This window comes from Ctenocephalides felis, unplaced genomic scaffold, assembly GCF_003426905.1.
Source record: "Ctenocephalides felis isolate EL2017-DRISC unplaced genomic scaffold, ASM342690v1 CF-g0.4_SCAFFOLD_01170, whole genome shotgun sequence".
Classification (NCBI taxonomy): domain Eukaryota; kingdom Metazoa; phylum Arthropoda; class Insecta; order Siphonaptera; family Pulicidae; genus Ctenocephalides; species Ctenocephalides felis.
Window position 1 is genome coordinate 12,769,811 of NW_020537324.1, and position 26,606 is coordinate 12,796,416.

General features: G+C 28.1%; 7 protein-coding genes across 7 annotated transcripts in view; 5 read left to right on the plus strand and 2 right to left on the minus strand.

Annotated features, from left to right (window-relative positions):
- LOC113366037 (heterogeneous nuclear ribonucleoprotein K-like) overlaps positions 1-3,967 on the minus strand; it is a 37,891-nt gene extending 33,924 nt beyond the window's left edge. Inside the window, exon 1 of the mRNA XM_026607589.1 lies at positions 3,841-3,967. The gene's annotated coding sequence lies outside the window, so the exon portion shown is untranslated. The remainder of the gene's footprint in view (positions 1-3,840) is intronic.
- A 253-nt stretch (positions 3,968-4,220) lies between these two features.
- Positions 4,221-5,115, plus strand: LOC113366820. The gene is made up of 4 exons (XM_026608474.1): positions 4,221-4,262; positions 4,591-4,738; positions 4,800-4,971; positions 5,043-5,115. Exons 2-4 carry the CDS (start codon positions 4,624-4,626, stop codon positions 5,113-5,115), a joined length of 360 nt encoding a protein of 119 aa, XP_026464259.1. The 5' UTR covers positions 4,221-4,262; positions 4,591-4,623.
- A 1,093-nt stretch (positions 5,116-6,208) lies between these two features.
- LOC113366821 (lysM and putative peptidoglycan-binding domain-containing protein 3-like) lies at positions 6,209-7,455 on the plus strand. Its single transcript, XM_026608475.1, has 3 exons — positions 6,209-6,351; positions 6,419-6,677; positions 6,937-7,455. Exons 1-3 carry the CDS (start codon positions 6,335-6,337, stop codon positions 7,453-7,455), a joined length of 795 nt encoding a protein of 264 aa, XP_026464260.1. The 5' UTR covers positions 6,209-6,334.
- A 1,003-nt stretch (positions 7,456-8,458) lies between these two features.
- Positions 8,459-8,926, minus strand: LOC113366595 (cyclin-dependent kinases regulatory subunit-like). The gene is made up of 2 exons (XM_026608228.1): positions 8,868-8,926; positions 8,459-8,734 (listed from the first exon to the last, which is right to left on the minus strand). Exons 1-2 carry the CDS (start codon positions 8,924-8,926, stop codon positions 8,554-8,556), a joined length of 240 nt encoding a protein of 79 aa, XP_026464013.1. The 3' UTR covers positions 8,459-8,553.
- A 322-nt stretch (positions 8,927-9,248) lies between these two features.
- LOC113366756 (protein PRRC1-like) lies at positions 9,249-11,173 on the plus strand. Its single transcript, XM_026608412.1, has 7 exons — positions 9,249-9,385; positions 9,467-9,710; positions 9,882-10,102; positions 10,167-10,269; positions 10,401-10,568; positions 10,657-10,846; positions 10,914-11,173. The coding sequence occupies exons 1-7, from the start codon at positions 9,307-9,309 to the stop codon at positions 11,031-11,033; spliced, it is 1,125 nt and encodes a 374-aa protein (XP_026464197.1). The 5' UTR covers positions 9,249-9,306; the 3' UTR covers positions 11,034-11,173.
- A 2,655-nt stretch (positions 11,174-13,828) lies between these two features.
- LOC113366686 (zinc finger protein 577-like) lies at positions 13,829-16,359 on the plus strand. The gene is made up of 5 exons (XM_026608343.1): positions 13,829-13,961; positions 14,023-14,771; positions 14,843-15,180; positions 15,447-15,593; positions 15,752-16,359. The coding sequence occupies exons 1-5, from the start codon at positions 13,845-13,847 to the stop codon at positions 16,186-16,188; spliced, it is 1,788 nt and encodes a 595-aa protein (XP_026464128.1). The 5' UTR covers positions 13,829-13,844; the 3' UTR covers positions 16,189-16,359.
- A 740-nt stretch (positions 16,360-17,099) lies between these two features.
- LOC113366823 (interaptin-like) lies at positions 17,100-23,823 on the plus strand. The gene is made up of 24 exons (XM_026608476.1): positions 17,100-17,132; positions 17,298-17,343; positions 17,418-17,489; positions 17,557-17,743; positions 17,804-17,926; positions 18,236-18,369; positions 18,428-18,534; positions 18,809-18,889; positions 18,947-19,061; positions 19,322-19,500; positions 19,568-19,677; positions 19,739-19,805; positions 19,931-20,011; positions 20,088-20,178; positions 20,245-20,390; positions 20,643-20,879; positions 21,063-21,167; positions 22,116-22,258; positions 22,328-22,477; positions 22,885-22,965; positions 23,043-23,133; positions 23,256-23,357; positions 23,428-23,587; positions 23,687-23,823. Exons 1-24 carry the CDS (start codon positions 17,100-17,102, stop codon positions 23,821-23,823), a joined length of 2,778 nt encoding a protein of 925 aa, XP_026464261.1.
- The last annotated feature ends 2,783 nt before the right edge of the window (positions 23,824-26,606 follow it).

The window sequence follows — 26,606 nt, forward strand, 5'->3', positions numbered from 1 at the left end:
AAGTACATATCGTTTCTTCGTAAAACTATTTCCCATGTATAATAATGCATTAATAAAATGCCGTCGTATTCCACAAGCAATGTTTTAAAATTCTGCAGCTTAAAATTCCACAACTTACTATATATAAAACAAAAAGTTGATAATGTAGCAAACATTAGCAGCATTCTTTATAATAGAATTTAAATATCAGACACGAAATACAAAATCACGTGGAGGAGGAGTAAGTCTAGTAAGATATCACGTGTATTTATTCCTTACCTGAGATTTAAAAAAAAAACGATTAAAAAAATAAAAAATTAACGTTTTTCCTAGATACCAAAAAAATACTCGCAATGTTGGGAAGGGGAGAGGCAATTTTAAATACCACTATGTATCCACCAAGGGAGGAAGAGAGGTCCAAAAATCACCCCCTGGGTAACTTACTTTCAAATTGAAATTAACCAAAGTATTTAGTATAGTTTAGATACCAATTTTAATTAGAACTGAAAATATTTTTCTAATTTAACGCCGAAGATAATTTATTCGATGTGAAAATCGATTATTTGATAGCGATAATCAATCGCACAGAACTATCATATAGTATGATAACTGCGTTAGTTTAGGAAACTGATCAATTTCACAACAAAAAGCGATTTTTTTTTATTATAACCCAATGGTTATAATCCATCCATATTTGATGATTTATGTTATTCTTATTAGAATTAATCTAATAGGGCTGACTTTTTATTGGGTAGCAAACATATTGCTATCTATACTTCCAAGTGAAAATCGTTGTCACTGCTACCTGACAACAGACTGCTCGAAGCGGGTATCGAACCCGGGACCTCTGATTCAGGCCCCGAGGCTCTTAACCGCTCACCTACGGGCCCTAAAAAGCGAATGATATTGCAAATATATAAATATATGATGGCAGTAATTCAATTTAATATATAAAATGCCCCCACTAAATAATTCAATTGCGGTTTTAAAAATATCATTCGTACTAATTTTGCAAATAATATCGTAAAATCAATATTTTTCTAGGCATCGACACCATTTGCTCAAGTTGGAAAATAATGTAGCGGTTTGCTAGAAAATCGCATAAAATATTAAACGAAGAAGTCGTGCGTCAGAAAATAAATTACAGGTTAGAGTTTCATCATCGGAGAGCGGGTGAACTAAACGTGAAGAGAACAGTTGGATAACAAAGCCGTAAGGGGTGGCGAAGGCACGCCACTGCTCAATAGAGGTCTTATGTCAAAACTATTACAGTAACGAAACTTGAATTATTAAAAACCACTGTGGGGTACAAGTAATACGATGAATAGAAAGTCATGCAATGAATTATTTTTTTTATCGAAAAGCCTATATAAATATAGATTTTATACTTCACGATAGAAACATATTTGCTCTTCAGTATTGTCATTTTTCTTCCATTTATCCATAAGAACAACCATTTAATATGCATATGGCAAAATTTGGACTTAGAAAAACCTCACACCAAGAATTTACAATGTTCAAAATCATTTAATATGGGATGTCCGTCCCCTTCTTGAGGAAATATTAAAAACAAATTTCAAAAAATACATTTATACACTTAAATAACATAAAATTTAAAAAATTCTTTTTACCTTACTGACTAGCCAATTTCCTGCAATCATTAGCCACAAAGAGAATTATTTCAATTTTATATTAATTAAATAAGTATATAAATAAATAATTTATTTTTTAATTGTTATCAATAGTTTCTGAAGAAGGAAACATCCCCATATCCCCAAATAAAATAACTTAAAAAAACTTTAAATATTTATTGTAAAAAAAATCACATCTTAGTTAAGAAGTTTAAAAATCATAATAGCTACCCAGAATACGTCGAATTAATAAATAAGAATAAAATTATTTTTAGTACTAGTTAGGGCACTAGATGTGTGTGAGAAAGTATTAAGTATCTTCAAAGTATTAAGTAATTATTTGATTAAATACGATTGTCAGAAAATTAAAAATTTAATAATTATCTAGTATTGACTTAATTTTTATATTTTGAAGATTTTCTCCTGCTGAATGGTACCGAAACTAATACAATAAATAATGATATTGTTTATTTGTTATTTTTTATTTGTCGCATTGACTGCATAAATTTGAATAATTTATATATATATATATATATATATATATATATGTATATATATAATTTCACAACGCTCGTCACACTGTGTGTAAGCAATAGTTTTTTTTAATAAAAATATTACAACACATTAGTGATATAGGCTTGTGAAATGTTGATAGTCAATAATGAGATAACATCTGGAATAAATATTTTTTAATGAACAGTAAAATGAGCGTATGTAATATTATTTACATCCAGTTTGGAGTAGTAAAAACAATTTAGTTAGAGAGATTATCTAATAAATCATATTTATTTTAGACTTCCGGTCCCAAAAAAATCAAATAAATATTAAATCATATACTGAACAAATATTGCATCGAACATGTAAAACTTCGAAATATTCGTAATAAAATGGATTATATACCCCGAACATAAAAAATCGACATTAATAACAGATAGGTAAGTTGTCTTCAATTTTCTCCTTCCACTAATGTGGGCGAGTTTGTGGGGCGAAATGGTCACTGCCTGTCCGAACACAATGGTTTGAATAAGAACACAACCGTAAACAAATGATCGCCTTGGTAACGAGCGCGTGTTTGTGGTTACCTATCACAGGATCCCCCCACTTCAACCCCGCGGAGTCGTAAAAACGCAGACTGACCATCCTCCACCCAATAAACCACAAAGGGTTGAACAGAAAATTGTCGAACAAAAACCCAATAGATAGATAAATTAGGCGCAAAAAATACATTTTAAATGTTTTAAAGCAGTTTAGGGAAAAGTTAATATTGAAAGTAATAAAAGAATTGACTGATTATGTTTTAGAAAGAATATTTCACTTTACTAATATTTCTAGAAACAGTAATGTTGGTGAGAATATAGGAAACCAAAAGACCTCATATATAATTATTGTGAAGGATTGATTTAAGATTTTAGCAGATTTGATTTAAGATATGACCAATACCTGAATATGAAAAAAAAACACCAAAAATAATAAGAAATAATATAAATCTTTACATATTGGCAAAAATGTAAATGCCTAAATATGCATTAATGCATAACATTAAAAGATTTTGATCAGGCTTTAATAATAAGTTTTTAATAGTAAAATGAATAAAATCAAATAGAAAAAAGTTAAAATATTTAATAAACCTCTCGGTATGCCTATGAGAAAATAAAGATCAATACTTTGCGACATGAATATAACAAAAATCGCAAAAATTCTGACATGATATAGATTATTATATGAATATACGAATATCATATGAATTACATTAAGTACATACTACGTATTTAACCGAAACTTATTTATGTACAACACCAACTCATTTTGAAAATATTTGCTATATCCTTTCAACAATACCAAATGATCCAACATTCAACTAGAATTAATTCATATATTCAAGTTAAATTGTTTTGTCGGTCTCAAAATAAAATTATTACAATAGAACACGAATCAAGTGAATCCATTTTAATATTTGAGCATCGACCGAAAAATTTATTCTAACCTTACACATCAATTTCAAACAAAATTTAATATTTGTTAATTAAGGTACATTCAAGGTATTAACAATATATCAATATTGAATATTATTATTAGCATGTGTGATTATTGAGAAAAATATACTTAAAATCTAGGAAGTATTAAAATACCGGCTCAGTATTGTATTAGCTTAGGGCAAAAGATAAAGTAAAAACAAAAGAAGCATTTATAGCAGATGGCATAATAATAATACTTATATAGATATACTTACGCAGTTATAATTTGTTCACTTTTTGTTTTTAACTCACTACAATTTACTTTAAATGAAAAAAAACGCTAATTCACTGTATTAATTGACTATCGTTCGATAACACTCAAAATGGCGTCCTCCATAAGTGTCCTTTCTTGTGTATGAAGTCTGAACTTGTACATCAATGCAAGAGAAGACACCAACAAAAAATAACGAATATAAATCGAAATTTGCGAAATTAAAAATTCGTGATGATCAGATAAGTTACAATATTTTGTAATTCTTTTAAAGTAAATATCCAAAGTTTTAACATTATAAAATTAAAAGAAAAAAAACAAATGGAGAATTTGGATAAACAAATTTTTGAACATGAAAAGAAATTATATATTTTGAAAGAACAGTATAGAAATTTTGATTGTGACAAATTAAAAAAACAGCTGCAAGTAATATATTTTTTCTTATATATTAAATCTATTTTACATATTACATTGATTTTTACTTATTTTAAAATAGTTTTGCTTTCGGAGTTTTTAAGGAAACATCCATCATAGAATTATCATTTGAAACCGCTTGTAGACAATTTGGTTTTATTATTTAAAGATTATTTATGTGTTTTTAATTTATATAAAGCATTTTTCTGTTTTTAAAAGTTTTATTATAAATACATAAACACAAAAATCATTTAAATATAATAACCAATAATAATTCTCTAATGTTTTGTTTCTCGAAGTACCACATAAAATTGAAGTAATAGAATGTTTTTATCAATAGGATATAAAATTGCAAAAACATAAACTCAAGTATATGACAATGAAACTACAACTAGCGGCAACAATGGAAGAAGAAAAAAACACGAGTAATGAAATTAAACAAAAAATTCTTAAAGAATCATTTGATGAGTACACAAATAAAGCAAAAGGTATAATGTTAAAACTTGTATAAAACCATTACAGTAGTTTAATATAAACTGCATCAAATAGAATGTTCTTCAAGATTAAAAACGGATATAATAGAAAAGCGAGGTAAAGAAAAGCTATCAGAGATTAATAAGGATAATGCAGATCTGAAGTTGAAACTACAGGCAGCAACAGACTCAAAAGACAATATGAATTTGAAACTATGTCAAATGGAAAGTATCACACTATATTACAGGTAAATGTTTAAATTTGAAATAATATCAAATCTTTATAAAAGCACTTCTTTATAATGTTGATAAATTTTAGAATAGAAATGCTGCAATACTTATTCGTCTTCGAAAAAGTCTACATGATGCTGAATGTGAAAGAAGAGCAATAAAAGAAAAATTAAACAGTCTGAAACTGTCAAAATAAAATAATTTAAATTTATTATACTTATATTCATATTCGTGTTTTTTCTATATGACACTTAACTGTTTCGTTTAGTGCATTAAGTTTCAAAGTCTGAATTTGTATCCGTTTCTGAACATCATCTAATTTTTGACATAGTTGTGTCACCTTGCTTTCTGTACTTTTAGTATCTTTCAATTTTTTCATCAGTTCATTTTCCAAAAACGATTTATATAACAGTTTATAATAGTGAATTATTTAGCAATTGGTTTAATATCTCCACACTTAGGCCTCCTGCAAAAGCTATTTTTTGTGAATACGATCTTGCTTCCAAGCTGCTTTCAAATCATAGCTGATGTTAACATACATATTTTCAGCGATCTCATTTGCCAAGTCATTTCTTGAATTGCTATCTTCAATGAATTTGCCACATTCTATAAATTTTATTCTGCAATATTTTATTAACTTAGTTTAATACAAATAAAGAGGAAAACAATGTGAAATTATCTTTTACCTATAAGCTTCAGTGTATAATTTTACTATTTTCAATAACTCTGTGAGCTCATTTAATTTATTAATCGATTCTGTGTTAGAAAGCGTGGCAGTAATGCCAGTGTCATTTGTATCACCCATTATTACTTTTTATGAAACTTTTAGCTGATCATGAAGTAAAAATCTGTTTAACTGTCAAAAATGGTCTCAAACAAACAGAAGCAAGTTATCCATAGCTAAATCTTTCATAGATGAGCTTTGTATCGAAATTAGTTTGAAATAAATAAGACTGAATAAATTAAAACTCTCTAAAATGAATATAAATATTATAAATATTTTAATTACTAACAACTGAACTGAAAATCGATTTCTTCCTTTCTGGATCTTTTTAATAATCATATCGCCGGTTGTGGCAGCACTGATTATTTAAAAATTATATTTTTCTAATTATGGCAGACAGCATATGTCAATTGTTGTATTAATTGGTTTTATCTATGTTGCTATGTGTCGTGTTTTTTGTGCTACGTTGAAAAACAATTTTATTTATATTCATAGCAATAAATATTCATAGCAATAAATTTTATGTCTAAGCACATTTTAAAATTGTTTGACTAGTTTGAAGAATCAAAATGTATCACCTTTTATATACAATAACCAACTAGAAATTTTATTTTGTTGTATTATTTCAAATATGAAACTATATTTATTGTTCTGCAATGAAACAAAGGCAAATGTAAATATATAAATGGTAGTTACCATAAACCTATTACAACTAACTTATATTTTTATTGATATTTCAGTGTTTCTTTTAACAACATGAATAACTGCCAGTACTCTGATTGGGAAGATAACATAGTTGATAGTGTCCCTTTGCTACCAGTTCGTAATTCCTATGTTCCTACAGAAAGATCTTCTCCAAGTCGAAGAAATGTTGTAAGCAGCTATCGGCATGAGCAGTCCCATAACATCAACACACATACAGTGCAAAGGCCTGTCCTTGAAGCTCAAGTCCAAGAAACAGACACTTTACAAGCCATTGCTCTTAGATTTCATTGTTCGGTGAGTTACATTATTAAATAATTTGTTATAATATGCATACACATCATTCAATATGTATAAATTTGAATATATTTTTTGATTTTATTTATATCACAAATATGTTCTGTAAATTGTTGACTTGAAAATGTGTAATTATTTCTTGGTTTGCATGTGGGCAACAGCAACAATATGTTCAGTTGGTTCTATATAAACTTTCTAAAACAACATACTGCCCCTTTCCATAATAATGTTATCAGTTAACACATTTTTATGTTTATAGGTTGAAGAGCTGAAAAGGTTGAATAACATACATAGAGAAAATGAAATATTTGCCCGGTCTATATTGAAAATACCTATAACACCTCATACAATATTGTTAGGCAGCTTTCCACAGGTACATCAATCTAGCGGCAATAGTTCACCAAAATCAACTAGTGTTTTAAACAGCCATGAAAATTTACTATTGAATCCTCAAGAATTAAATGATAGATTATTAGTTGCACAGGCACCTGCAGATACATCTAGCAATAATGAAGCTAAGAATGGCAATGTTATAACTGTAAATGAAGTCATTTTTAATAGTGAAGTGGTTCCAAATGATCTGAGATCTAGTGATGGGAATGAACAATTGTCGGAACATCAAAATGTTAAAACGTTTCATTCATTTTTGAACTTAAATGGAATTGATTGTGGTATAAAATGGTATCACCTAATTCTTGTTGTATTGTTAATAGTTTCTATATCAATATATAATTTTTATAAGGCAAAGATATTCCTTGACAAGCATCATACTTCATAGGATTATGAAGTATTAGATATTCATTACTTTTGAATATTCTATTTAATATGAAATAATAAATTGATTCAAGTTATATTTACGTGAAACGAATGAATTGTTTCAATGAAATATTATTTTAATTAAAAGTCTAAATATGAAATGACACATATATAATTCTTCAAGTTAGTTTGCCAAACTTGTTATTTCTCAACAATAGTATAATATGATTAAACTAGTCTATTTGTTATGAATTGAATTCATTAATTTACTATATGGCGCTAATGCTAAACATGTGATTACCTTTAGCAAAGTTTTGTACGTAATGATAAAATAGATATTTTTATACAAAATTTAAGAATAATGTTGTGATAGATATATATGAATTATTGATATTCTAAATATTTGAAGTTCCGCATTATAATAAATAATTATTAGTTATGTACACTATCTAAAGAAAATAAATGAAGTATTTACATAAATGTAGTTTAATGTATCGAATGTTTGTAACATAATTTAAAAACTTGTAAATTTATTTAAAAAAAACTTGCATAAAGCAAATTACTTTATATTTGGACATATACAATGTGATTTGACACATTTCGAACTATTTTTTATTACTATTGGAAGGCGTAATTGACTCAAGTTCACTTTTCTACTTTCTGACGCATTATACATATGTGTATATGCATTTAACATTTAACAAAGAAAAGTTCTTAGATAATATCTACTTTCTGACGCATATACATATGTGTATATGCATTTAACATTTAACAAAGAAAAGTCCTTAGATAATATAGTAAGTAATTTATTTACATAGAAAAATACATTACCATGGCACTGGAAGTTACTATAATATGACAAATCTTACAAACTAAATAAATATATTTAAATCAACAAGTATTTAGTGAATAATACCTTATCTAAACACAAACAAAAAGTGAATATATTTGTTGCTTAATTTTTTTAAAATTAGTATCAAATTCACAAAAGAATATGAAATTAAAATATTCCTTAAGTTATCCTGAAGAAGTTTTAAATATCAATTTATAGGCACGGAAGATAAAACCATCTCAAAACATCTTTTGTTTGTATACAAACTTAACAACCTTCAATAAATTCTTATTCTGGGGGTGGTGATGTTATTAATCTTTTGAATAGAAGAATATGTGGCTCAGGCTGATGTGTCATGTAATGAACCCATCCTTTAGATTGTTGTACACCAATGCTACGCCATTCTTGCTCACTCATAAGGTGAGTTTTAGGCACTAGTTTTTCCAATTCTTTTGGTAGCACTACGTGTCTGAAAATAAACAAAAATAACTTGCAAATTATCTGATTTTCAATTTGTACAATAATGCTTTTACAAAATACAAATATACTATTCGATGTAAACGTCAAAATTGGGAAAATAATACAAGTCGGCTTAGACTCACCTATATTCATATTTATCATCATAATACTTGTCCGAATAATATATATTTTTATGAGCCATGGTTACAGGAAAAATATATTTTTGTTTAATCTAGATATATATTCCTAAAATCCAACTAAAATAATAATAAATGCAACAAAATCGCCGAACGATTCGTTATGATGGATTCAACAAGTTTAACGGTCATGCAGGAAACCTAATAAAGTGAAAACTACTAGAAACTCTAGAACTAGAAATGTTTAAATATTATTTTAAAATGTATTATTATTTATTTTATTAATATTTTTACTATTATTTGCTTCTTTAAATCTTAAAAACAACTCACAAATAAAATATTTAATTATTTAATAAAATAAACTGCATTCAGTTGGTAAGAGTGTATTTGTATAAATCGTCAGGATAGTATTTTGACAGGCGAATAATATTTATTTATTAAATTAATGATGCAAGACGATTCAAATAGTGAGTCCACTTTTGAATTTGTTGATGATAAAAAGACTGATGATACATTAAAGTCAGGTATGATTCCTGACATGGTATTCGCATGCATCACAACTTAGAAAAGTTTTGATGATGTCGACAATTTTTTTTCAATTTCAGGAGACGCATTCAGTAGTTTGTCTTCTTCATCTTCTTTACTTGGATTACCCATGATGTCAACAGATTCATCTTTAACACCTTCCCCTGTCTTTGTAAATTCCAATTCAAACATTTTATCAGCTGTTGCTCCACCATCTGCACTGCCAAATTTCATAGCAACCCAACCAAGCTCAATTCCAACAACAGAAAATGTTCCTTCTACTGCAGCAACTAAAAATGATAAGCAGAGTTCAACGACATTTAGGTTCGATACATTTTAATAGCCAGGTTATCAATTAGTTCTATAGAATAACGGCTAATAAGAACCCATATATGTTTCTTCAAACAAGTACATTTTATTTTTAAACAACAATTTGAAGATTGTTTTCAACATCTTAGAAAACTTTGAGTAAAATGGATTATATAAAATTTACAGTGCTGCTATACCATCAAGTGAACCAGTTAAAAATAAGCTAGAATCTCAAGATTCAAGTGACAACAGCTACTCAAATAGCTTAATGCCTGGATCGGGTTTTATGGGATGGGTGAAAGGAGCTGTTTCTACTGGAGGAATTTTGCATAGAGTTGCAGAAAAGGCAAAAAACTCAGTTGATACTATGATAACAACCTTGGATCCACAAATGAGGGAATTCATATGTAATTACCGAAATATGTTACTTATTGCTTTTGTAATAATTTTATATCTAACTTTTGTTTATAGATTCTGGTGGTGATTTGGAATTAGTTGTTGCATCTGATAAAGAAGTAAAAATTTCTCCAATTAGAGAAGCATTTCAGATGACCTTTGGTAAAGCTACTGTAAGGTGTGCACTTTTGAGAAACTCCACACAATATTCTAACATACATATGCATTTATTATATAACTTTATAACATAAATTGCAAGTTTAATTAATCTTTCATATTTTATAAATTATGTGTAATATTTTTTTATAGTGGCTTACCAGCTCAATGTACCACAATTGCTGCTCAGCCAGTCGGGTTGGACGCAGCTTTGGCTGCAGCTAAAGAGCGCATTTGTGTTTTGCGTTCCCAACCCAGGGTTGGTGCTGACATACCAATTGTGGCTGTAGAGAATTATATAGAAGAGATAGGACCGGAAAGGTTTGGTTTTACAATTTTGAAGCTCAGTTATTTGAGATATATATATATATATATATATATATATATATATATATAATTTTTATTGTAGGTGGTATGATATGTCTTTATTACTGTTAACTCATCCATCACTTGGCATATCCTTGCACTTGAGTTCACAAGGAACACCATTACCTGCACAGATTGTTACAGCTATTAGCCAAGAAACCCCTCCTGATTATAAGTATAAGGATAGCGGTTTCAGTGTCACTATTGGCAGTCTTATGGCTGAAAATTTACAAGTAATAATTATTAAAAATATGTGTAAATATATATTCATATCAAAACTGAGACATTTTTTTAATTCAGGTTCATCACACGGAATGGCATAAAGCACTTACAGGTGTTTCCAGACGTGAAATAATATTACTTGCAGCGAGGTCACTTGCAGGGCTGTATAGAAATGCTTTAAACCTTCAATCTACCTAATTGTTTTTACCTAAAGATCAGTTACTTTTATACAATAGTTAAGAGAATTATTTTTATATTATTTTGTTATTTTAGCTAATAATGATTCTAAATAAAGTCTATTTCTATTGAATAGCAATCTATTTACTATCGATTTGAAAATCAGCCAAATCTAATGATGTATTTTTATTGCCATAATCTAATTTAAATATTATTATTTTTGCAAATTTGTTTATGAAACTCATTTGTTAATTTTTTTAATATAATTTGTTATTGCGGTTTATAAAATGATCAAAAATTTAAAGTTTATCATCACTTAGAGAATTGTTATTTTAATTATATATATACATATATAATATATATGTATACAGATGCATATTTATATTTATGTTACTACATATGTTGAACCATATTTAAAGATTACTGTATTTTTTTAAAATAGAAACCATTTTTATTATTGGATATTTTATTAAAGAAATCTTCCACAAATTTAAACATGCGAGTAATTTTATAATTAATAATTATTTATATGGACTTAATTTTTTTTAATATGTCTAAACTATTCTCATCTCAAACTTATTTTTATTGATCTGATTTTAAAAAAATAATGGATTTGACATTGAATTATATTTTGGCTTTTTGAGGCTTTTGAAGTTACTGGCAACCTTAATTACATATTTAGCATTTTTCTTATTAATCATAATTAATCATTTAATTAAAATGATTTATGAATACTGATAAGAATGACGATTTTTCTTTTTAGTTGATTTGATTTTTATATTCTTATCCAAAATTTGTTTACAAATTACTTGCTATTTATAAATATTTATAAATATTTGTGCGCACCTGAACTACCGAAATGTTCGATTATACTTGCTTATATACACGTGTTTAAATCAAAAATTTATTTGTCATTAGTCAGGTGTTTAATTTTCAGCAATTATTTACTAAATAACTGTATATATATATGACCACAAAAGGCAAGAATGCAATAGGAATAGTTTGTATAAACATAAAGTCTTAATACTTTTATTTGATCGATTTGATATAAATAAGATTAAGATCAATTGGCATTCATGAGAATTATTGTTATTATTTATTAATTTACAAACACGTCATTGAAAAATTATGTATAATAAATAGTGTTTTGTAATTTGTATAAAAGCCAGCAGAAGCTTAGAGGAGCAGTTATTCTTAAGGCTAAACTTAGTGACCACACATCACGTAAAGGCATATAAAATGAATAGGATAATGCCAATTTTATTATTATTTCTATATTTAATAAATGTGGTAAGTAAATTTTATATAGTTGAGATATTAAAATACTTTTTACACAGTCTTCTAAAAAAAAATTCTAGGCTTTTGCGTCACGTCCACCTAGAGGAAGTCAATTCAACGATTTCGGTGACGATGATCGAACAAGTTGTATGTATAATATTTTAAAGTAATAATTAATAAGTATTATTAGAAAATAATCTTTGGTATAAATTTATAGTTTATCTTATTAACAAAATATACCAAAAACTAATATATATAAAATTTATAAATAAAAATGTACGTAATATGCTATACTTTCAGCATGCTGTTTATTTAAATATCGTTGATCAGTTTTATTTACAATTTGAGAAATTCAATATTAATTGTTCTAAATTGATCATATTATAATAATCATTTTAATCTTTAAATAGGGTGACCATATTTTTTTATTTTAAATTCGAAACGGTAACTTGTAGTTATGCTGATGAGGGCCGGATGGAGCTAAAACGCAAAGTAGAAAACCGTGAATGTCCAGGCTGATTCCGGACTTATGGTCACTTTATATAAAGCGCTATAAAAAACGACATAGATGTAATAAATATACATTTTATATTTACATAACAATATTAATTAAATGAAATAATTATGGTTCCATAGCTCAACAATGCACTTACGACCAATGGCTCAAACGATATCACCCTGATCTAATGCCTCCAAAGGATTACGATTGGGAACAAATTGGCCGACATTTTATGAATTATGGCAAATTTACAAATCACATGTCAGAAGATTTAATTCGTGGCTTAGATCGTCGATTTGCACAAATGCTGGGTTAAATATTTTGTACAAAACAGGGCGATCTGCACTTTGTCTGTATTTGGTACTCCTGGTACAAGATTTTGTGATATAGCATGGATATAGTAGGATTTATAAGTAAAAAATATTTTTGTAATGTATTTACAAACAAAGTATGTATTAGTGTTGAACTAAAAAACGTAGAAAATTGTTAAATGAGTATGATTAGTTTTGGAGTATCGTCTTATCATCGCAACATGTTAGTAAAAACTTACGCAATATTATCTGAAATTTATTAATTATTAAAGGTGGTCAAAGTAGTCAAAAGCGTTGATGTAATTAAATTAGTTATACGTACGTATCATGTAGCTACGCTAATATTTTATAAATAAAGATATTTAAAACACACATAAGGGTTATTTATTAAAATGAATTGGGATTATATATTATATAATATTTGATAAATAAACTATGAATATTTTGTTTGAATAAAACGATAAAAATGAAAAATATGCTAATTAGTATAACTACTTACATTAAATGAAACAATTAATTAAATTAAAAAAAAACTACCATTTTACCGCGGTTTTCTCTATAAATTTCCTTTCTGTGATGTTTCCGTTATGTTGATACCACTGGTTGCGCAACACTGTGAACTTATCTAAGATGAACATCTGTCAGTTTGACAATACATTGCAAACTTTACTCATAAGCATGGTATTCATGGCATCATAAATATTTAAAATTTGTTGTTATCAGAAATTTAAATGTATACAAATAATGGCTTTGAATCAAATTTGTAGACTGTGCTTAGGTCATGGCAAATTAATTTCGATATTCAGTGAACACAATTCAGAACAGATCAGTTCAAAAATAATGTCTTGTGCAGAAGTACAAGTAATGAATTAAATTAATTAATATATGAGATATGATATTAATATATGTTTTTGTTTAACAGATATTAGAAAACGACAATTTGCCTTCAAGTATTTGTCTCAAATGCATTAAACGCTTAGATAGTAGTTATAAATTCAAACTTCAATGCGAAGAGTCTGATAAAAAATTAAGGAATGATTTTCTTGTCCAGTTTGCTAATGTAAAGCCTGATATTTCAATTGAATCAAATGATATCAATGGTATTGTTAAAGACGATATTACCATTGCAAATGATGATTCTTGCCATAATAGTGAACCAGAGTATATAAAAACTCCAAGAGATAAAGCTGATAATAATAAGTTTCCTGAACAATTACAAGATGAGTCAAGTCCTATACTTAGGAAAAGAAAAAGTGTTGATACTCCGGTTAAAACAAAGAGTTCAAGTGAAGATATTGAAAAAAGTTCTAAGGTTAATAAAACTCGTGGTCGCAAAAAAGTTTTAGATGAATCATTATTGAATGTTGATGACACAATTTTGGAAAAGAAATTTTTAGAATCTAAAATGTTAGAAGATATAAAAAAAAGAGAAATAAAAGCTCAAAAACGTAAGGAGAAAAAAGATCGGGAGAAGGCTTTAAAGTCTGATATTTCTGATGCTGCAAATGGTAATGAATCAAAAATCAAATCTAAAGGTAAAACAAAGATCCAAATACTGCAGGAAGAAAAAGAAAAAAGATTGTTATTGAGAAAAAGTAAACTTAATTTGAATAATGTTAGTTTATGTGGAAATAATCAGTGTTATACCTGTGGAAAAATAGTTTCATCTAGGTGAATTATTATTATGTAATATCTCAAATATTAAATTTAATGAACTTCTATTGTATCTATATATTTTTCAGATTCCGCCTAAAAATGCATATGCGCACACACACTGGAGAACGTCCTTATTCTTGTTCATATTGCTCTAAAACGTTTGCTTTAGCTCAAAATCTAAAAGTTCATGAACGAACTCATACAGGCGAAAAACCCTTATTGTGTGTGATATGTGGAAAGCGGTTTGCTCAAAGTGCAGGCCTTGTTGCCCACACAAGATTGCATACTGGAGAAACCCCTTATCGCTGTGATATTTGCCCATCCTCTTTCAGAACACCTGGACATTTGCAATATCATATCAGACAACACACTGGGGAGAAGAATTTTGAATGTAGCATTTGCAATAGAGCATTTATAACCAAAGGTTGGTATATCACGCTCTATTGAAGATAGTAATTGAAATACTAAATTAGTATTAAGTTTAAGCAAAGGGCATATTTTTATACTATAACATATAACCTTTCTTCATGAAATCAGTAGTTCTTTGAGCCAGGAAAATCATTGATTATACTTATAGTTCCATTTATGAAATTTCATCATTTGATTCCCAAGTTCAAATTTTACACATAATTATTGTTATACGGTGTGATGTTCTTATGATTTTTGAAAATTTATTTTTATTCTGCTCAGGAGATTTAACTCAACACCAAAGGACGCATACTGGAGAACGGCCATATGTTTGCACAGTTTGCGGGTTGAGGATGTCAAGGTCCTCCCATCTTACACGTCATATGCTGACTCACACAGGAGAGAAGCCTCATAAGTGCCACATTTGCAGTAAGTGCTGAATATAATATAATATTTGTATTAATGTCATGCCAAGTATATTTAATAAATTCAATATCAGGCATAGTTTGATTTTGAAATCGATTTGTATATGATATTAAAATTAATGAACCATTATTTTCTACCTTTAATTTATTTTTGTTACAAAGGTACTGCCTATGCACAAAAAGGCGATTTAGTTCGACACATCAAGAAACATGGTACCTCTTCAGAACTTGTTGATAACAAAAATTTATTACCCAATACTTTTGTGGAAAATCAGCAATCTCACATTCAAACTACAAGTGAGATAGCTCCATCAACTCAAACATTACAAGAAAATTGTACTTCAATTACAATGACTAATAGTACCATCACAAATAACACAGTTTTGTCGATGGATCAAAATAGACTAATTACAATACCTGTTATTGTACAAACTGCTGAAAATTCTGATATACAGCAGAACTCATCAGTAATGGTTGAAAGGGTCGTAGAATCAAGGAATGTTCTTGATAATAGAAATCAGATTCCTCCAATAGACACTCGAACTTTGGGACTGAGCTTAGGATTGGGTTTGTTGCACACACACCATACACTTTGTTAGGGCATTGTGCAAAACTTATATACGGAATTATATAGTTATTGACTGCCCAAGCTATCAAAATTATTTATTATTGTGGACATAGAGTTTATGAAGCATTTGCCTATTTATTAGAGCTCTGAATGCAAATATATTCATATTTTGTAAAACACGACTTCATTTTTTTGGATATATGTTATTCAAGAGAAAATACTCAAATAATAATATTCTTATAAGCTTACAGTTGCATTAATTAAAAAGCAACTTACCCAGTTAATAGGTTAAGAAATGTTCTGTGATCAGTGCCTGATTTTCTTCAATATATTTTATCATTGTGTTCTATTATTGTATTTTTACATTCATATAATTTTGTAAATATGTGATTAATTTTCAAGATTATTTGATAAAATTTTGCTTATGTTCAGAAAAATTAAACTAGATATAAAATATGAAGCCAAGCAGTGTTACTTTATTCACAAAATAATTAAAATCAAAGATATAAAATCTTATTTTATCTTATTGAAATTATTTTTAATTTTTTAATTTAAATTGCATGTGTTTGTGTGTTGTTGTGAAAATTGATATTGCTTATGCTGTGTTCATAAATCTAATGATAATGTGATTCATTCCTTACTTTTAAATAATTTAATTTCATAATTTCTAGATTTCGTGTGAACTACCTTTCAAAATTGTATGTGAAATATATATTAAAAGCATTATTATAATAAGTATTTTATAAAGTTATAATTGTAATATATCATTTGACAAAGCTGGAAAACAAAATGCATTTTAATATTATTAATCAAGTTGCATTTTTATTTAATAGTTAACTAGTATAATTTGTCAAATCAATTTATTTTTTATTATAAATGAATTAAATTTACTGTAAGCATATTAAAGTATAAAAATTTAAGTGTTATTTGTTGTATCTTGAAATGGAAGATACAAAAATTGTTTCTACTACGGAGGTTCGTAATTTATATTTGAATTATGAAATTTCTGTTAGTAAAAATAAAAATATAAAATACTGCATTCCTTTAGCATTACGTAGAGACTTTGTACCAAACTTATCAAAGAGCTACATTTTAGAATTATTGTGTAATCTCTTAACTATAGTTTTTATTTATTTTTAGAAATACTTGGAAAGTAATTGCAGGAGAAGCAATAGTAGCATATTTGGTACGTTATTGTTTTGTTACTAATTTTAATCAATTAGTATATCTTATTTGATTAATTTTGTTTCTACAATTTAGCACGATGGCTTAAGGATTCAAAACCGGCAGAAAAATCAAAATATAATACATTACCCCACGTTGGGCCTAAAAGTAAAAAGTGATCGTACAAAAACTTCACATTCGAAAAATGGACATAATAAAATTTTATAATTTACAGCAAATGAAGTTGGAAATCATGCTAGTTTATTTCAAAAGTTATTCGCCTACAGATTGGACAGTAATTCTAATAAATTTCGCAATATCGATGCAAACAATAATAAAAATAGTTATCAAGAAAATGATGCCACACCGTCTTCTACAAGTGATGATAAAGTTATTCCTCCGAGACGAGTCACAAATATGATGTAATACTAATGTTAATTTTAACGATTAAATTATAATTTAAAATAATTATTTTATTTTAGACTAAATCGTCATCGGTTAGAAACTCAAGAACTACCTTCAACAAGTGAAGCAGAAAATTTGGAATCGGATCGGAGCGAGAAATATTGTGATATTATTCCTAATTTAGAATCTCCAGCTTACCTGTAAATAAAATTTATTATATTGGATTAATTTTAATATCAAGAGCATCAACAATGCAATATCAAGATATAACAAAAATGGCATATTAGTAAAAAATGGATGTTTACTGATATTTATTACCGTTAATAGGAATTTCCGTATCATCCTTCGAACTAAAAGATCATTCAGAACAGTTATCGGATTATATTGATTAAACTAATTTAACCTAATTTAGGATGTGCCAGTCGAAATTAATTGCTTTTGCTTTATTAATTTATTTCTTGGTTATTTTAATTAATAAATATTATTTGTACTAATTTCTTTGTTTATAGCCATTTGAAATCTATGATGGACGATAGCTTAGTTCGCGTCCAGGGGCAAATTAATCTTGTGAAAGAAAGTGAAAAATTCATATTATGCGCAATGACAAAATATTTGAAAAACCAAACTACAACTCTTGAATTAAGTAAGTATTTAATTGATTTATTATAATTGATATATATTATTTAATATTATTTTTAAAGGTGAGAATTTGAAAAGGCATATAGCAGTTATGTTGACTGCTCATGTTGAAAGTTCGCGGGCTGAACAAGAAATGCTGAAGGAGCAAATTGATTCAAACAGAATACAAGTAGTTTATTTGTATATTTTAATAATATAATTATATATTTAAAAAGTATTTATAGCTAATAAAAATAATATGAAAAGTAGTAACAGCAGGTTATAATCCGCAGCTAAATATTGACTACTCTAGCTTTAAAAGAAATGGTTGAATTTAACAAATGTTTATTATATCATTTTTTCTTTTTTAGATGAATCATTATAAAGAAATAATTTTACGATTAAACAATCAAATAAAAGATTTAAAACAAGATAAATCATATAAAGATGGTCAAAATGAAAAGCAACAAAGCTCTAAGCATCCAGAAGATATCAAGCTGGCAGAAATAGTTATGCGTAACGAAGAATTGAGGAAGAAAATTAAAGTACTAATAAATTGTTATCAAAATACTATATGTTATTGTTTAAATAATTTTTTATAGGAGCTGCGCGATTATATATGTACTCTTCAAACGGCTATTACGGAACTAACGGCGATGGTTCAAAATTTACAGCAACGGAATAGGAAGTTGGATGCTGATAACGAATATTTAAAATGTTGGTCTATAATTATAAATATTGATAATATATTCATAATAATTTTAGACAATTGTTTTGCTATAAGCTTAAGCAAAATATAAATTTATGTATTGGAAGTATAAGCATGATAAAGGTCATGTGATTTGATATAAAAAAGCTTGATGAAAGATTTGTTGCAGAAATTTACCCAAAGCATCGGAAAACCAGCTCATGATTTGATGAAATATTCTGATTAACTATTACTAAAATATTATTAAAATAAATGTATGTCTTTCTAGTCTGGATTGAAAGAATCGATCATGATTACACTAATCAGATGGACCACATGACCCATTTAGTTCAAACAAATATTGTTCACGATCCCGTCCTGGCTTTGGGAACACTTTCAATGGAATTGCGCACATTAAGTTCCACAATCAATAGAGGTTCTATTTGCAATGATATGGAATCAAGAAAGGTAGTTATGAAATAATAATACCTTTATAATATTAAAATTAATTTATTATTAAATTATGTATCCTTAGGAAATAAATAGTATCATTGCCAACGTTTGTAGTACATGTCATGAGACAATTAAAAAAATTAACGATGAATTTATCAAACAAAAAGATATGGATGGTGGATTAGGCAAACCGTATGTACTATATTGATATTTAAATCCACGTGCTCGTAAATGATTGAATTTTTTGTTTTAGAACTGCAATTGATGAATCTGAAAAGCTTAGAGATAAGGAAAACTTGAAAATCACAAATGAAAAAATGGTAGGTATATCAGCATGCATGATTTCTCTTATGCGGATTAAATTATTCAAATGAAAATAAGGTCGTGAAAATAAGAAATCATTATTGTATGTTGTGCAGTTTCTAATTGAACCATTTTTATTTAGCAAAATCTTCTGAAAATTTTAAGTGAATATGAAAAGAAAGCCAAGCAGTGGGAAAAGGAAAAGGAGACTATTGAAATACAAGTAATAAAATAAATAAAATTAATAAATTTATATTATATAGTAATATACAAAATTTACTAGTATTTCAAATGTTTAGTATAATAAAGAAAAAGAGGAGCACGCAGAATATTTGAAAACAATTTCCAAACGCATTGATAAATTGACCCAGGAAAATGAGGAACTAAAAGGTATATGAAGATTCTATATTAAATACATATTGTAATTATGTGTTAACGTGTTTTATTTTGTTAAAGATCTCAAATGCCAATCATCATCAATGTTGCAAACTAGTAAAGGTGCTTTAGATAATGCTCAAAAATACCTCAATGAACAACTTAGAAGAATCAGGGAATTAGAAGATAATGTGACTGATATTACACGGGAGAATAATCGTCTTACAGTAAATAATAATTGATTTAAATTTTATATGATAAATTAATAAATTAAATAATCTTAAGATTTAAATTTAATTTCTTATCAAATGACCATGTTGGATTCATATTCGAAAAATCCAACAAGAATTAACAAACTCCAATAATAATATTAAGGGTTGTGTTAAGTTTTTGTTGAATTTTTTTTTATTGCTTATGAGTTTTTGTCAAGATCTTCAATTACCACTGAAATTTTTATTAATATTTTTTTTTAATAAAAGTTAGTAGCAGTTTATAATAAGCAGCTTTGTGACCAGCTTCGGAATACAGTTTTGAATCGAGATGAAGCTATAGAACAACTACGTTCAGGAATGCAGCAATGTTCTCTTCAACTCAGCGAAGACAATGTCGAAAAAATAGCATTATGTGGAGAAGTTGAACAATTATCAGAGGAGAAGAGTGCTTTAACAGATATTATTGCAAAATTAAAGGAACAAACCAAGAAAAAAATACGCCAGGTAATAAATATTTAGAAGTGCTTCATGTATGATGTTATTCTCTGCAGTCGCAGTAGACTAACGTTTTATAGCATGATATTTTCACTTATTTTTAAAAGCACCGGTTAGCATAAAGTAAATTCTTACTACAAATTTTGTGTATGTCAACATCACATTAATTTGTTTAAATTTTATTTATTTCAGAATGAGTCTGACAAAAAAGCCTTGAATGAACTTACTGCTCAGAACATGAAAGTGGCATTAGAACGTGATGGATTATTAGAAGAAAGAGTTCATTTACTGAATCAGGTACTGATATATAAAATAATTGAGATTTGTTGAAACTATTAAATTGCTGGTACTCATTGAACATTTTAATAATTGGTAAACTTAAGTTTAGCACGTTTTTCCTCATTTTTCAACAGCAATTGCAACTTAACACGCTCCTATAAACTTTTCCATATGCTGGTTTTAGGTGGCAACCAAACGTTTGATTTATCTGTAGTCGATAGATTTTTATTATTAATATTTATCTAACAGGACTCTATTGATGAGCAAATTAAATTAATTATTTTAATTGTCATTAAATAAATAATTAGTAACCTAAAAATCAATAGGAAGAGCCAAGTGATGGGCAACTCCACATACAATATAATTAGTTTTGCTGGTCTTTTCCATCAGCATTCAGAGTTAAAAACTCTGTATTATCTCCTAATCTCATAACATTTGATAGGCCCCTACCAATAAATGGGTCAGTGGGGCTCCAAAAAAAAAAACCTTCAACCATTCATTCCCAGTGAATAAATATATATGTATATAAAAAAGTGAAATTCTTTATTTTTATTTAACAACTCCGGACAGTATTTTAAAGCGCGCGCTATCTGACCACATGTTACTATCAAGAAGAGCCGACCAAGTAAGAAGAACTAGAGTGGTTCAGGCAATTTAAAAAAATACATATGTATTAGACAAATTAAAAGAATCTAAGAATTTCACAAAAGTTTTTCAAAGTAGTTATTAATAATTTAATGAACTTTGCAGGACGCATCGTCTGCGCCATTGTTTATAATAAACTTCAATAGCTCAAGGTTTTAATATTATTATAAAAATATGTGTTCAGTTTCTATTGTAATATTCTACATTTGTAATATGGTTCTGTTCGGATCGCAAAATTCGAGTAACTTGCTTAGAGGCAAAATGCCACTAACACCTAGTTATTATCTGATTAAAATACTTTTTCTAAATATTTATTTCTAGATAGAATTATTAAAACAGAGAGCAGCAAGACAACGTATGAAGTGTGAAAATCAGGTTACAACATGCTATCAACTTAATATGAAGGTTGCCGAATTAACGGAAGCCCAACATAAATTATGGAAAAATCAGGAATATTTACCAAAGTATTTAAATACTAAATAAATTATATGTTGCATTTGAAACATTTTGTTAATAATTAACTGTGTTTATAGAAATGTTAGTGTACAAACTACAAATCCGCTTCCTATAGCTGAAGCAAACAAAGATGTTGTAAATTACCCAGCTCTATCAACTTTTAATATAAACCGATCAGATGTTAAAACTAATATGTGTACTTGTGGGGTCAAGCAGCTTGAAGACAAGTATTTATTTATTACTATAATTTATATATTTATTTAATACTAAAATTATTTTTACTCTATATAAATACATCGGGGATGCTGATGTATTTTGTGTTAAAAGATCTAGCGAACAAGCGTTACATCAATATCAATTTATTATAAATAAAACTCTTGAAATTATTACCCAATAAAATAGTGTTGCAATATTATAATTATTACAAATATTACAAAAAAAAATCAAATATTAGCCGGATTCCTGAGAAACTTATCCAGGTCCTTTAAACAGGATCTCTGTCGAAACGTATGAGTTTTATATAAATTTAAAACTTTTATTTATGTATCTCCTGGTTGTCAGAACATTTATATATTTAACTAAATATAAATATATGATTATATAATATTATATTATTAATTATTATTATCCTTAGTGCATTTGGTGGTGTGAAGCAATTATGCCGATGTGTCAGTGAAACTCCTGCGATTTCTATTTTCCACATGAGTCAAACTAGGTCTATATTATTTATTTTATTATATATTTATTATTTATCAAATAATTGTTATAAATTAAAATTGAAATATGTTTTAGTACCAATTTTTCAAAAGATAATGGATTTAACCCTTGCCAGAATTCAAGTCAAGAACTTTTTGTTAAATGCAGTTCTCGGGATCTTGAAGAGGTTTTTTACATAAATCATTATTTTAACGAATTACATATACAAACATTAGTATTTGAACATAATAATATTTATAATTAATAATAGTTACTGAAACTATATTATTATATTATTATAATATATAGCTCAGGATTGATAGAAATAGATTACGATCCGACTTAGAGTCTACTCAGGAGCGAATAAAAGAACTCCAAGAAAAATTAAATGAGCAGACTAAAGAAAAGGAGGCATTTATATTAAAATTTTTATATTTATAATTTATAATATAATATACATAGATGATCTATATTTTTTTAGAGAATTTTGGATCAATTATCTGCTCAAACTAAGTTAGTTACTGAAATGACGGAAAAAAATTGTGAAATGATGACAAAAATGAAAGTTACTCAATCAAATAATGAACATCTCATGTGGGAGTTATGCCAAAAAGATTGTCGTTTCAGCGAACTTAAAACTGGTATGAAATGTTATATCATTTATTAAAAACCGTTTTATAATCCAAAAATATATGTGTTAAAAATGTTTTATGCTCAAAATCGTTTTTTGTTTGTTAAAGAATATCGAAATTACGCGGATAAAGCAGAAGCAGATTTTAAACAACTTAAAGCTGATTTAGAAGAACAAAAGCAGTTAGTTAATTTACGTAATGAAGAAATTCAAGGATTGATGGAGGTTAATTTAAAAATAATATGAACATACTTTCTTTATTTGATTTTAATAAATAGATATTCTTTTAAATAGGACTTGAAATGTAAAGAGCAATGCATTGCTGACACGAAAGGAAAATTAATGAACTACGAATTGGTAGAAAAAAAATTATATGATTTGCAAAAACAAATGGAATGTATTGATAATGATAAACATAATGAGATTGCAAAAATCAAGCGCGAACATAATTCGAATGTTGAATCTTTGAGAAGGTAATAATAATTATTTTGTCCCAAAAATAAACTAATCGAATTAATAAATAATCGAATTAAACAATTTGTATGAAACAACAAAAAATTTGTTTTTGTTTTTGAAACTAACGCAATAACAGCAATCAACAAAGCAATTTTTTATACTTGCAAGTAAGTGCAAAATTTTTCATTAATGTTTTTTCCAAAACTCGTAAATCGATTTTAAAAATTTCTTGGAAAAATATGAAAATTGGGTTTTAGTAATATAATACTGATTAGGTTCAGAAAGCTTAAGCATATTTCGACCACAAATCGAATAAAACAAAATTACACATTTTTTACAATTTATACTATATGTTGAGAATCACTGGCCTAAACGGACATCCTAAGGGGGCGTTTATTAATCACGTGGTTGATTTATAAGAATTTTTGGACCCCCGTCCCCTTTCGGAGGCGACTCTTAATCACGTGAGCGAATTTTAAAGGATTTTTTGACCCCCCTCCCCCTTGGTTATACATGTTGATATTCAAAGTTACCCCCCCCCCTCTACCCCACTAAACATCACGTGTGTTTTGGTTACTGTAAAATTTTATTTTTTTTGAAAATGTTTGAATTTTTGAAAAAAATCAGTTAAAATATAAACACACGTGATATCTTACGAATACCCCTCCCTCTCCCACGTGATATTTCGTGATCTTTTTGTCAAACCCCCCTACCACTAGAAACCTCACGTGATTAATGGAGTTAGGTTTTGGCATGGTTTTGGTAATGCTGAAAGCATAAGCCTTAGAAAATTATACATTTTATATTTATACTGTATGGATAACTAAACGAACATCCTAAAATATTATAGTCCTACAAAAGTTGATTGAGCTATACAAATTTCATTAAAGTTTGAAATAATGGGCCATTGAGGACATACAAGCACGTGTTTGTGCACTATAACTAACACAATTACATTTATAAGTTTGAGGGAAGATATCAATTGAAAATCGCTTTGAATAGTTTTTGGTTATTTATAAAATAAATAGTTGAAAATGATGAAGTTGGTAAATATCGATAGTTATTGATTCAGTCGATTGTTAAACCTATTGGGTAGTTCATGCAACTTGCTTTGAGACAAAATGCCACTTGCACTTAGTTTATTCAATTTTTTCATTACATTACTCTCAGAGAACACTGTGACTCTTACAATCGATATGTCGAAGCAGTACGGGAACTGACGGAGCAGCAAAATGAAGGCAGAGAGGCGCTTCAGGCCGCTCAGCAGGCCCTGGAAAACCTTGAACGGAAACACTCGCATCTCGGAGAACGTATAGTGGACTGTGTTCGAATGCTTGTTGATGAAAAAATGAAGCACTGTGATTCATCAGCAAGACGAAGAGAGATGGCTAAATTGACTAGGATGCTGGAATTCAAAATGGTAACAGTCATATAACTGGAAGACATATTCACACAAATGGCTTAAATTGAAAAAATCTTTACTGCTATAGGAAGGCGTGGATCAGCATAATTCCGCATTGTTAGCCGAATGTGCAGATGCAAGAAAGCGCCTTAGTGAAATGATGGAGGTGCAGTTGAGCACTCACCAATCACTTCAACGTGAGAAACAAGAACATGCCGAAACTAGACATAGACTATTATGTTTACGAAACGAAGTACAGGTAAGTATTCAAAATAAAAATAATGCAATATTATTATATCTAGAGATTATGGCTTCGTGACAAGAACGTAGATTAGCAGCCTCTGGTACCAAGTTCGATCCCACCAAGCCAGGTTGATTTTCACTTGAGATTATAGATCTCATATATGATTTCAAATGTAATAACTTTTCGGGGTATTGTTGCAATATATATTCGCATCAGGGAATAGTCAAACTCACAGGGAATAGTCAAACATTGATATGTTCTCGAAACTCTTATTTTTTACCTGTGATTTCAATCTGTGATTATGATTGATTTGTCCCAAATTTCTGTTATTTTCAATATATTCTATTTTTTTTCAATCGTAAATTCATAGATAATATTTCTTGATATCAAATCAAATTTTTGTCACATTCTTAGTAAGGTACTGTAACAATATGTGCCAAGTTTCATCAAAATCGCAATATGTGTTTTTGAGAACATACCATCTGTTTAAATGTTAGTATTGAGCGCGGAGCCAGCGACCCATTGACCACGCATATCTCGAAAACTATTAAACGTTCCGAATTTAAATTTTTGTCACATTCTTAGTAAGGTACAGTAACAATATGTGCCAAGTTCCATCAAAATCGCAATATGTGTTTTTGAGAACATACCATCTGTTTAAATCTCGAAAACTATTGAACGTTCCGAATTTAAATTTTTGTCACATTCTTAGTAAGGTACAGTAACAATATGTGCCAAGTTCCATCAAAATCGCAATATGTGTTTTTGAGAACATACCATCTGTTTAAATGTTAGTATTGAGCGCGGAGCCAGCGACCCATTGACCACGCATATCTCGAAAACTATTGAACGTTCCGAATTTAAATTTTTGTCACATTCTTAGTAAGGTACAGTAACAATATGTGCCAAGTTCCATCAAAATCGCAA

Excerpts from the sequence above, each read along its gene's own strand:
- LOC113366756 (XM_026608412.1), top strand. The coding sequence starts at position 9,307 with ATGATGCAAGACGATTCAAATAGTGAGTCCACTTTTGAATTTGTTGAT. Across the intron at positions 9,711-9,881 it reads CAGAGTTCAACGACATTTAG|TGCTGCTATACCATCAAGTG; the intron begins GTTCGATACATT and ends TAAAATTTACAG. Across the intron at positions 10,103-10,166 it reads ACAAATGAGGGAATTCATAT|ATTCTGGTGGTGATTTGGAA; the intron begins GTAATTACCGAA and ends TTTTGTTTATAG.
- LOC113366595 (XM_026608228.1), bottom strand. The coding sequence starts at position 8,926 with ATGGCTCATAAAAATATATATTATTCGGACAAGTATTATGATGATAAA. Across the intron at positions 8,735-8,867 it reads GATGATAAATATGAATATAG|ACACGTAGTGCTACCAAAAG; the intron begins GTGAGTCTAAGC and ends GTTTATTTTCAG.
- LOC113366823 (XM_026608476.1), top strand. The coding sequence starts at position 17,100 with ATGGAAGATACAAAAATTGTTTCTACTACGGAG. Across the intron at positions 19,062-19,321 it reads TGATAACGAATATTTAAAAT|TCTGGATTGAAAGAATCGAT; the intron begins GTTGGTCTATAA and ends ATGTCTTTCTAG. Across the intron at positions 19,501-19,567 it reads ATGATATGGAATCAAGAAAG|GAAATAAATAGTATCATTGC; the intron begins GTAGTTATGAAA and ends ATGTATCCTTAG.
- LOC113366820 (XM_026608474.1), top strand. The coding sequence starts at position 4,624 with ATGACAATGAAACTACAACTAGCGGCAACAATGGAAGAAGAAAAAAAC. Across the intron at positions 4,739-4,799 it reads GTACACAAATAAAGCAAAAG|AATGTTCTTCAAGATTAAAA; the intron begins GTATAATGTTAA and ends TGCATCAAATAG. Across the intron at positions 4,972-5,042 it reads AGTATCACACTATATTACAG|AATAGAAATGCTGCAATACT; the intron begins GTAAATGTTTAA and ends GATAAATTTTAG.
- LOC113366686 (XM_026608343.1), top strand. The coding sequence starts at position 13,845 with ATGGCTTTGAATCAAATTTGTAGACTGTGCTTAGGTCATGGCAAATTA. Across the intron at positions 15,181-15,446 it reads TAGAGCATTTATAACCAAAG|GAGATTTAACTCAACACCAA; the intron begins GTTGGTATATCA and ends TATTCTGCTCAG. Across the intron at positions 15,594-15,751 it reads TCATAAGTGCCACATTTGCA|GTACTGCCTATGCACAAAAA; the intron begins GTAAGTGCTGAA and ends TTTGTTACAAAG.
- LOC113366821 (XM_026608475.1), top strand. Across the intron at positions 6,678-6,936 it reads CTCTTAGATTTCATTGTTCG|GTTGAAGAGCTGAAAAGGTT; the intron begins GTGAGTTACATT and ends TTATGTTTATAG.